Source organism: Loxodonta africana, chromosome 25 (genome assembly GCF_030014295.1).
Source record: "Loxodonta africana isolate mLoxAfr1 chromosome 25, mLoxAfr1.hap2, whole genome shotgun sequence".
Classification (NCBI taxonomy): Eukaryota; Metazoa; Chordata; class Mammalia; order Proboscidea; family Elephantidae; genus Loxodonta; species Loxodonta africana.
This window is the reverse complement of record NC_087366.1, coordinates 34,617,970-34,629,760: the sequence shown is the minus strand read 5'-3', so window position 1 is coordinate 34,629,760 and position 11,791 is coordinate 34,617,970. Positions and strand designations below refer to the sequence as shown.

The following is an 11,791-nucleotide window of genomic DNA, read 5'->3' as shown; positions in this document are numbered from 1 at the left end:
GCCAAGAAATCCTATGGAACAGTTCTACCATGTAACACATCAGGTCACCATGAACTGGAATCAACTGGATGGACACTAACAACAACAAATGTCATTTGACTCCATGAGCTACTTCCTTCTTGAGCAGCTCTGTCCCTTTATAGTTGGTGATATCAGGCTCACCTTGGTCTCCGACTTTCCTTGCTCCATTTCTCCTGCTTTTGACTTTAATCCTTGTGATCCTCAGTCCCCTTGTCCCCTTACTCCACATTATTTTTCATGACAATTGTCATTTCCTTTCATGAGACTATATGCTTATTTCTCTCAAGCCTATATCTCTATTTTAGACCCCTCTTCTAAGCTTCAGAACCATAGATTCACCAGCTGGCAACTCAAGTTAAGTGTAGTCATATTTTTCTGCTAGAATGGTGAGACTTCGTCTTGCATACTTTGCACATGTTATTAGGAGGGACCAGCTCCTGGAGAAGGATGTCATGTTTAGTAAAGTAGAGGCTCAGTGAAAGATAGGAAGACCCTCAAAGAGATGGATTGACACAGGGGCTGCAGCAACAGGCTCAAACATAGCAACTATTGTGAGGATGGCACAGGATTGGGCAATGTTTCATTCTGTTGTACATGGGGTGGTTATGAGTCAGAATTGACTCAATGGCATGTAACAACAAAACCAAAATCTTTCTGGGCAAGTTCTTATATTCCATAACTTGATTGATTTCACAGCACAGTCATCCAAACCAAAAACTGGAAGTCATAAGATACTTTATCAGTCTCTAAGTGCTAAGTCATATCCAACCCCTCATCTTTATCTCCATTATTGCTGTTCATGTATTCAGCATTTCCCCCTATTGAGCACATCATATCCATGCTTAAAACTTTTCAATGTTGTTCCACTGGTGAAGATAAAGTCTGAAGAACTTTGTATTACCCACAAAACTTACTTACTACTTATCTCTCCAGTAAGTTGCCTACTGTTCCACTTTCTCCTTTCCCAGTCCTATCTCCTACCCGTATTAGACTACACTGACGTTTATCCAAAGGTGCCATGTTTCTCTTTCCTCTCGTATATTTCACATACTCTTTCCTCAGCCACTCACATTTTTCTGACTGAAGGGCCTGAAAACCCAGCTCAATCCCGATGTGTCTTTGTCAGTTTCCCTGACACCACCGTGCCTGCCACAGACTTGAACGTGTCTCTTCTTCAGTGCCTCAACTATTTCATATGTGTATATTCCTATTACAGTGCTTACCACATTTCATTACAAGTCTGTTGGTTTGCCTCTCCTGGATTCCTTCATGGTATGGACTGTATTTATGTTTGCTTCCTCAGTCTTCATCAAAAGGGGATGTCTTCACAGAAGGTGTTCAATAAATATTTGATGTATCAGGCACGAATGAATAACAGCAATGTCTCATATGCAGGAAAGGACCTTTTGCACAACCATTCCTCATGTACTCATGTACATAAAGGTGATTCTTTAATGTGAGTTTGTCAGTGTTACTGAATGATTGATGCATCCACCCAGTAAATATTAGAGAGCACCAGTTGTTTCAAGCACTGAGAACATATAGAAACTAGCATTCCCCATGCTTTGAGAAGATTACTATTGCAGTAGAGAAAGCAGAAATATGACATTTCATTAGTAATTCCAAGAGCTGCCTGTAGAGTAGACTGAAGAATGGTTGAGCCTGAACCCAAACACCAGTGATGAGGCTTTGCTGTAACCCAGCGGACTGCATGTGCTGAAGTCCCTACTTGGGTTGTACCCTCCCTTAGCACATTTCAGCACAGGAAGGTTGGCATGCCGTTACTGTGTCTGACCGAGGTGACCATACATAAGTGCTACTGCAGATAAGAGAATGGACAGGGCACACTCAGGCACACACAGCAGAAAGGACGTGTGATATGTTAGGGATGGACAGGTTAAGCATGACGCAGGAAAGGTATGATTGGGGATCACCTAGCCTTCACATCTTTTTTCTTCCCCAAAGGATCAAAGGAACCCTGGTGGCGCGTTGGTTAAGAGCTTGACTGCTAACCAAAAGGTTGGCAGTTCAAATCCACCAGCTGCTCCTTGGAAAGCCTATGGGGCAGTTTTACTCTGTCCTATAGGGTCGCCTTGAGTCAGAATTGACTCCATGGCAACAGGTTTGGTTTTCAGGTTTAAGGAAAATGAGTTTCTTTATGTCTTCTCTTTCCAAAACCTGCTCTCAGAAAAGAATTTGAAGTTTCTCTCATGTAAATTACAGAATATTGTAAGTGATAGGGAAACGCTGGTGGCATGGTGGTTAAGTGCTATGGCTGCTAACCAAAAGTTTGGCAGTTCAAATCCAATGGGCGCTCCTTGGAAACTCTATGGGGGCAGTTCTACTCTGCCCTGTAGGGTCGCTATGAGTCTAAATCGACTCGACGGCAACGCGTTTGGTAAGTGATAGCTTAAAGGGATTCTTTCTAGAGGATACTCCTACCTAAACTGTAAAGAATGACTCAGGATAACTTTCTAAATAGCCGACTGATGCCTGGGGCTATGTTGTAGGAAATATATAAAAAATGCAAGCAGCCTACCTGAAGCTCCTAAAATTATTCCAGGAAGGCAGTCATCTTCTTTATCCATCAATTTGGGCAACAGGGGGAGGAGCAGAAAAGGTCAGAGAGGAGAAAAGTCAAAGATGCAGTAGTGCTGAGTGGAATAGAACTTCTGGGTCAGCGGTCAATTAGCCGTGCAGGCAGTGCTCAGGGGAAGAAATTACAGTGGTGTGTGTCAGAATCTTGAGTTTGGTAAATATTTTGGTGTGGACGGCAAAAAAGAAAAATGCAAAAGAATGTGTCCTCATTTGTCCTTTCTGCTGGAGAACATCCTTGATGTATAAGCCTTTCGTGCCCTCTAATAGGAGGAACTGGGGCGAGGCCGAAGAAGGGGGGCTAGAAGGACTCACAGAAATCCTTCTCAGCCCGGTTCCCCCTCCGACCCCGCGCCAGGGAAGGCCCGCTGAGGGGCTCAGGGCGGGCCAGGGGAGGAGCCTCTGCGGCATCAGCAGCGCCTCAGAGCACGATGGGAAAATCCTTCCTTTTTCGGACATGGAGCTCCTCTGCCCGGCGGCAGCAGCCGGCTCTGGCGCCGCGGCTCGTGGGTCAGGGCGGAAGAGCAGCCCCAGCTTCCGACGCGGTGTGGAAGGAGGTAGACGGGGTGGCGGCGGCAGCGGCGGCGGCGGCGGCCCCGCCTGAGGGGCCAGGTATTAAAGCCGCGGGCGCGCAGCGACCAGGGCAGAGGCGGGCAGGGTGCCGCTGCGGCGCGCTCCGGCTCCCGGGTGGCAGCAGGCATGGTATCCCAGGCGCTGCAGCTGCTCCGGCAGGGCGTGTGGGCCGCGCTCACGGGGGGCTGGTACCACGACCCCGAGCAGAGCAAGTTCACCAACAGCTGCCACCTCTACCTGTGGCTATTTCTGCTGCTTCTGCCCCTGGCCCTGCACCTGGTGAGTGAGAGGTTAGAGCTGGGGATAGGTGGGGATGGAGGGAAGACGGAGAAAGAACTGAAGGGTTGACAGTGGTTTTTAAGAGGTGGGAGGAGGAAGGTCTTCAGGAATTTGGAACAGAGAAGTGCAAGGAAAGGGGGCATAAGGGACTCACTGGAAGGAAGTAAAATGGACTTTGGGAACGTGGGACTCATTGAGAATTGATGCAGAATGTTAGGATGAGTCGGAGCCTCTAACTCTGCTTGTCATTGATGAATGCCGAACCTATTTTGTAGATGGACAGCCCTAGGCCTCTTGGGTGGTTAGATGGGGATAATGTTTGGTATAAGATCTTTGGCAGCCAAGAGGCAGAACGAGATACAAAAAGTGAACCTATTTTAGTAGGTGATCTTTTTTCCCCCTCCCCCCTTCCTGTTTTTCTTTGAAGAGGCAAGCTTAATTATCAAATGTTCAACTTGCAATTTCTACACCACTATATATGCAGAAACACATAATACTGGGTAAATCGAATGCACTTGATGCTAAACAAAGTATTACAGCACCTCCCGGGGACCTGTCAGTGGATTTATGATAAGCGAGTGCTTGCTGAATAGCTGAACTTCTTAGGCGATTTAAACATACTAATTGAAACAATTGTTAAACTTATTTGAAAAGCTTTACCACTTTTGTAAGGTGTCTGTGTATTATTAAAATTTATGTGCTAGGAATCTAATTTTGATGTCTCTTCAAGGACTTTGTTTCTAAAACGTAATTTGGCCATGTCCCCCACAGCTAATTTTCTTCAATGAGTTAGCACGGCTGGCAGATTTCTGAGATTGTCTATGATTTGGCTCCAATTTACTCTCTTTCTAGTAGTTTATTCAGAGGGTAAGAATAAAAACTCTGGTTCTGAAGTCAAGCTGCCTGGGTCAAATTTTGGGCCCACTCCTTCTTTGACCTAGAAGTTACTCACCTTATCTGTAAAAATGAGAAAAATAATAGTACTAGATTTACAGGGCTATTTTGGATATTAAATGAGATAATACATGTAAAGCCATATGCCTGACTTCACCTGACAATGGACTCAGACCTGGGTTTAAACTTCTGTTCTGCTACTTATTAGCTGTTTGAACTATCTGAGCCTTAGTTTTCTCATCCTTAAAATGGATACAGTAAGGATGACTTCATGGAAAAATTAAATGAAATTTTATATATCAATGTATTCATACAGAGATGGATCTGTGGAGGCCCTTCAGTAAATGTAAGGCTCTTTCTTCTATGGCTTTGTTCATTATTTTTCCTTGGTTTCTAAGTATCAATATTTTTCCTTTGCCTAGAGGAGCAGCATAGCAGAGTGGTCAGGAACACAGGCCTGGGTTCAAATCCTAATTCTACTGCTTATTAGATGTGTAAGCTTGAGCAAACTTCAACAAACTTCAGCTTCCTGCTTTGTACAGCAGGGTAATAATAGTACCCCCCCTTATCGGATGGATATGAGCATCAAGTTTATTAACGTATTCAAGTACTTCACAGTACCTGGCAAATAATGAAGCTCAGTCCAAGCTAGCCTTTTCCCCTTCCCCATCTTCCCCTCCTTCACAGCCCAGCTTCCCTGATCCCTACAGCTAGGATAATTTCTCTTCTCTGCTACTCTTCTGCCATTCTGTATTTACTGTTCATATTAGAATACTTTTTGAACTCTGCCTTGAACTTAGCCCTTGGAGCATGTATTTTACCTCTCCCCCTAGATCATGAGGTTTTTGAGGGCATGGATTTTGTGTATTCATCTCGGTTTTCTGTGTCATACCCAGCAGAATACCCTGCATTTGGTCAGCACTGATGTCATATAGAATGACCTGGTAGAAAATAAAATCAACCTGCATCTGTTTCTCTTCCAACCAGCATTTATTGTCCACCTCACCTACAGATTTTAAATAAGTATAGCCTGATTATGAAAGCAATATATATTCTATCCGTAGTCCCACTCCTCAACCACCACCACGTTAGCAGGTAAAGTGTGTTCCTATGGATTTTTTTATGCATACAGGCTCATTTTTACAAAACTACATCTAAGATTTATGTATACATATGATCAGAACCCTTAACTTCTGCCTAATTATGCATTTAACTCTGTGGGGCGGTTCTACTCTCTCCTGTAGGGTTGCTTTATTGAGTAGGATTTTGTCCTTAGTTAAGTTTCTCATTTATGATATTTAGAATTAATATTTGACTAAATCTCAAGATTGTAGAAAGTCAAGAACTGATAATTTGACTTATGTTGGTCTTTTTTTTTTAATAAAACAAGTTATACCAACATTTTTTATATCTTTATGCCAGTGTGCTTTTAACTATTGTAGAATAATTTTATGTGAGTACATTTATCATTGTATTACTTTCCTGCTCTTTTTTTTTGTTTGTGCTTTAGGTGAAAGTTTACAGAGCTAATTAGTTTCTCGTTAACCAATTAATACACATATTATTTCGTGACATTGGTCGCCTACCCCTCTACATATCAACACTCTCCTGTTCTCCACCTCGGGTTCCCCATTTCCATTCGTCCAGCTTTCTTATCCCCTCCTGCCTTCTCGTCCTTACCTCTGGGCTTGTGTGCCCATTTGATCTCATATACATGGTTGAACTACATTTGTTATTGTTTTTTTTATAGGCCTGTCTAATCTTTGGCTGAAGGGTGAACCTCAGGAGTGACTTCAGTACTGAGTTAAAAGGGTGTCCAGGGGTATATCACTTTTTTATGTATAAAAAAGGGTATCCTTTCTTGCTTTGATCTTCTGGTCTCTGAAAGGCCCTTAGAAATAAAATAACCCTTCTCCACCCCCACCAAGGGTTCTGTTCTCCAGATCTTGATGCTAAAATATGTTCTTCTGCACTTTGATGCTGCCTTTGATTGTAAGTGTATTTTTCAGTTTGTTCTACTTGCGAGACCTTGATCCACAAAACATACCTGTCTGCTCAGTGATAGCAGGGACTTACTCGATGTTCTGTTATTTAATGTGCCCTTACATTTTCTGCTTTTTGCACAATTTCATCTTAATTATGTTTGATCAAGACAGTTTCACTCTTGTGAGAAATTATCTTTTAATTTAATGGGGGACCTTGAATACGTAAATAATTTTATTATTAACTTTTGAGGCAAGCTTATTTCTGATATATAAATTATATATCTATAATTTACTTAGATGTGTGGTTAGTAATGTAAAAGGTAATTATTAGCCTTTATAAACTATTTTTCTGTATATGAGAAATGCTCAAAAATATACAATTAAAAGCATTAAACCAATTTGGATAATCTGGAAAGAGTTTTACTTTGATTTCTTATCAGCCTAATTTTCTTTTGGTCAAACTGAAAGATACACTTGTTTTCAGAGATATTTAAACTTTCATTTATTATATGTGTTCTTGTCCTTATTCTTTAGATGAGCATGGTCTAATGGCGATTCAGCGTAGAGCTTTCAAACAAGAATGCCATGGGCCTCGTATAAATTCTGACAGCACCAGGCTTGCAGTCAAAAGACGTTGCTCCTGTTCTGCCATTTATCAATTGTGTCACCTTATGCAAATGACCTCCCTTCCCCAGGTCTCAATTTTATCATCTCTAAAATGGGTAATGATTTTGTTTCATAGGGTTTAGTACCTGAGGTCCAGAGAAATTAGATTAAGTGCTCAGTGTCATGTAGGCAGTAGCTAGCACAATTGAGAGTTCTAGCTGAGGTCCTGTTGTCCCATCTTTGGTTTTTCACAGCACCGTGCTGCCTAACATGGTGTACACAAAAACACTTTGAAATTTGTGAGACATTAGACCCACATAAAGTGACTATGCCCGGAATGATAAATGGAACAGAATGGCGTCTCATTCATTGTTAAAAAGCAAATTTCAAGATCTATCCTGAACAACAATGCTGTCAGTGATAGGATAATATCCATACCACCTACAAGAAAGACCAATTAATACTACTATTATTTACATTTACATGCCAACCACTATTGCCAAAGATGGAGAAATTGAAGATTTTTCCCAGCTTCTCCAGTCTGAAATTGATCAAACATGCAATCAAGATGCATTGGTAATTACAGGTGATTGGAATGGGAAAGCCAGAAACAAAGAAGAAGGGCTGGTAGGTGGAAAATATGGCCTTGATAATAAAAATGACACTGGATATCGCATGATAGAATTTGCAAGACCAGTGACTTCATCATTGCAAATACCTTTTCTCACCAACATAAACGGCGACTATACACATGGACCTTGCCAGACGGAATACACAGGAATCAAGTCGACTGCATCTGTGGGGATGATGGAAAAGCTCAATATCATCAGTCACAACAAGGCCAGGGGTCAGCTGTGGAACAGACCATCAATTGCTCCTATCCAAGTTCAAGTCAAAGCTGAATAAAATTAGAACAAGTCCATGAGGGCCAAAGTATGACCTTGAATATATCCCACCTGAATTTAGAGACCATCTCAAGAATAAATTTGATTCATTGAACACTAATGACTGAAGACCAGATGAGTTGTGACTTGACATCAAGAACATCATCCGTGAAGAAAGCAAGAAGTCATTAAAAAGACAGGAAAGAAAGAAAAGACCAAAATGGATGTGAATAGAGACTCTGAAAGTTGAGAGTAGTGTAGAGTAGCTAAAGTGTAGAGTAGCTAAAGCAAAGGGTAAAGTAGCTAAAGCAAAAGGAAGAAATGATGAAGTAAAAAAGCTGAACAGAAGATTTCAAAGGGCAGCTTGAGAAGACGAAGTAAAGTATTATAATGAAATGTGCAAGGAACTGGAGATAAAAACCAAAAGGAAAGAACACCCTTGGCATTTCTCAAGCTGAAAGAACTGAAGAAAAAATTGAAGCCTCGAGTTGCAATACTGAATTATTCTACAGAGAAAATATAAAACGACGCAGGAAGCATCGAAAGAAGATGGAAGGAATAAAGAGAGTCCCTGTACTAAAAAGAATTTGATAGTCAACCATTTCAGGAGGTAGCATATGATCAAGAGCCAACAGTACTGAAGGAAGAGGTCCAAGCTGCACTGAAAACACTGGTGAAGAACAGGGCCCCAGGAATTGATGGAATACCAACGGAGATGTTTCAACAAACAGATGCAGCGCTGGAGGTGCTCACTCATCTATGCCAAGAAATTTGGAAGACAGCTACCTGGCCAATCGACTGGAAAAGATCCGTATTTGTACCCATTCCAAAGAAAGATGATCCAGTGGAATGCAGAAATTATCAAACAATATCATTAATATCACACATAGGTAAGATTTTGCTGAAGATCATTCAAAAGTGGCTGCAGCAGTATATCGACAGGGAACTGTCAGAAATTCAAGCTGGATTCGGAAAATTTGGAAAAAGAGATATCATTGATGATGTCAGATGGATCCTGGCTGAAAGCAGAGAATACCAGAAAGATGTTTACCTGTGTTTTATTGACTATGCAAAGGCATTCGACTATGTGAATCATAACAAATTATGGATAATATTGCAAAGAATGGGAATTCCAGAACACTTAATTGTGCTCATGAGGAACCTGTACGTAGATCAAGAGGCAGTGGTTTGAACAGAACAAGGGGATACTGTGTGGTTTAAAGTAAAGAAAGGAGTGCATCAGGGTTGTATCCTTTCACAATACTTATTCAATTTGAATTACAAGCAAATAATCTGAGAAGCTGGACTATATGAAGAAGAATGCAACATCAGGATTGGAGAAAGATTGATTAAGAACCTGAGATACTCAGATGACACAGTCTTGCTGAAAGTGAAGTGGACTTGAAGCACGTACTGATGAAAATCAAAGACCTCAGCCTTCAGTATGGATTACACCTCAACTTAAAGAAAACAAAAATCCTCACAACTGGACCAATAAGCAGCGTCTTGATAAAGGGAAAAAAGATTGAAGTTGTCAAGGATTTCATTGTACTTGTATTCACAATCAACATCCATGGAAGCAGCAGTCAAGAAATCAAACGACGCATTGCATTGGGTGACTCTGTTGCAAAAGACCCTTTCAAAGTGTTAAAAAGCAAAGATGTCACCCTGAGCCTGATCCAAGCCATGGTGTTTTCAGTCGCCTCATATGCCTGTGAAAGCTGGATGATGAATAAGGAAGATGGAAGAAGAATTGATGCCTTTGATTTATGGTGTTGGCAAAGAATATTGAATATACCGTGGACTGCCAGAAGAATAAACACATCTGTCCTCAGCTAGAATGCTCCTTAGAAACAAGGATGGCTAGACTTGTCTCATATACTTTGGACGTGTTATCAGGAGGTACCAATCCCTGGAAAGGGACATCATACTTGGTAAAGTAGAGGTTCAGCGAAAAAGAGGAAGACCCTCAACGAGACGGATTGACACGGTGCCTTCAACAATTCGCTCAAGCATAACAACGTTTTGAGGATGGTGCTGGACTTGGCAGTGTTTTGTTCTGTTGTGCAGGGGGTTGCTGTGAGTCAGAACTCACTTGACAGCACCCAACGACAACAACAGAGTGGAACTATAACTGTCCTGGTGGCATTATGATCAACCCTAATAGAAGAAGAGTTGAGTAGTGGGGAGAATGGGGTGGAGCCTTCACATCCTTAAAGACCCCAGGCAAAGCAACGTTAGATATGGTTTTCCGGGCCTGACGTATGCTATCAGGACAGGTAACCCTTTCTTCACATATCACAGAAAGCTTGTCTTTTGTTTTTATGGTTATTACTTTTTTTTTCTTTTCTGTTAGTCAGACTTGCTCTGTTTCCAGTTCTGCTTTTTAATTTAGCCTTAGAGACTTTCTTTGATAAGAACCACTTCATTTGTAATTGCTGTAATTATAATTAAATGAAATTACCCGTCATGTGCTAGCATAGCACTAAACCAAAAACCAGTTACTATGGACTGGTCTCTAACTCCTGGCAACCCCACCTGTGTCAGAGTACAGCTGTTAAATGGGTTTTTAGTGGCTGATTTTTCAGAAGGAGATTGCCAAGCATTTCTTCTGAGGTACCTCTGGATGGACTCAAACTGCCAACCTTTCTGTTAGCAGCTGAGTGCATTAGCCATTTGTACCACCTAGGGACTTCAGCATAGCCTTAAGCATATAGTAAGCACTCAACATGTATTAGCTATTATTGTTACCTCTATTTGGTGTTTATTATTATAGTCCGTAGCCACCCCCCATTTCAGTACCTCATTATTTTTCTTTCGGTCTTGTATTTCCTTGGCCGCTCCTTCTGCGCTCTACTTCTACCATATAGAGTGTCTTTTTGTGAATTACAGTAAGGTGCCCTGCCCTAAAAGGCACTCTTTTCTGACTGAGGACTTGGGGGTCGGATTTCAGCCAGTACTTGACCCCGTCATCTGGAGACCTTTGTGCAGGACCCAGCCTATACAACCTTATGCAGCGGGCCTGGTTCACACCACTTGGTTTTTATTATTATGTTAGACAGGTTGGCATATTGCTGTTCCCAAAAGTTTACCTGTCATCCTGGTCAGTCCTATTTTTATATTCAGTTTTTTTCACAAGATAGGTATCCTATGCTATTGAATCCCATGGTCCATACTTTCCTTCTGTCTTCAGACTCCCGGATCTGTGTTATCTCTTCCTTTCAACCCTGGGGCCAATTCCCCCCCACCCCAGGATGAGATGCCTGACTTTGTGCTCTTTCCCCACAGTTCAGTGAAGGCCTGAGCTTCCTGTCTCCTGCCCTTCCCTGCCTGAAGCCGGGTGGGATTAGGGCTGAAGGGCCCCAAAGGAGGAATATGTAAAAGGGATTCTTCCCTGGCACTGGTCCTCCAGTAGCAATGAAGGTCCAGCCCTTCTAGATTTAGGCAGAATGCTGTATCTTGCAGTTGTCTCACCATTTTGCTGCTCCAGATGGCTATGTGCTTTGTGTGTGTAAGCACTCTAACTAAGGGTGTTCCTCCTTTGTTGCTAGGTCAGCTGTCTTCAAGCTTTTCAAGTTAGTAACTCTTTGCCTGAGTGATGATCGCCACTCTGGTGCAAATTCCTCTCACTTATCCTCACCAATGCCATTTAGACACATGCATGTCTGCAGGTGGGTTCTGTGTTCCCAGGCTGCATTTCAGCGTCCGTGACAAAAGAACCAGCACCTGTGTGTCCTGTGATGTTCAGCCTTTGAAGGGCTATCCAAAAATAGCTTGAAGGCTTTTCTTTTTTTTCTTTCCATTCTTGTATTGCAAGTTCATGACTAATTTTCTGGTGGTTAAATTTATGTATTCTACAACACCTCACCCCTTTTAGGACTTTTCCAGATTTTTTTCAATTAGCGACTGGTTATATTTTGGATGGTGCTCACCTGAGATATAACATTTTTCTAA

General features: G+C 41.9%; 1 protein-coding gene across 1 annotated transcript in view; it reads left to right on the top strand.

The window, feature by feature from the left end:
* The first annotated feature begins 3,315 nt into the window (after positions 1-3,315).
* The window catches only part of PCNX2 (pecanex 2), a 360,142-nt gene continuing 351,666 nt past the window's right edge, over positions 3,316-11,791 (top strand). Inside the window, exon 1 of the mRNA XM_064276483.1 lies at positions 3,316-3,468. Within this exon, the coding sequence (XP_064132553.1) occupies positions 3,316-3,468 (153 nt within the window). The remainder of the gene's footprint in view (positions 3,469-11,791) is intronic.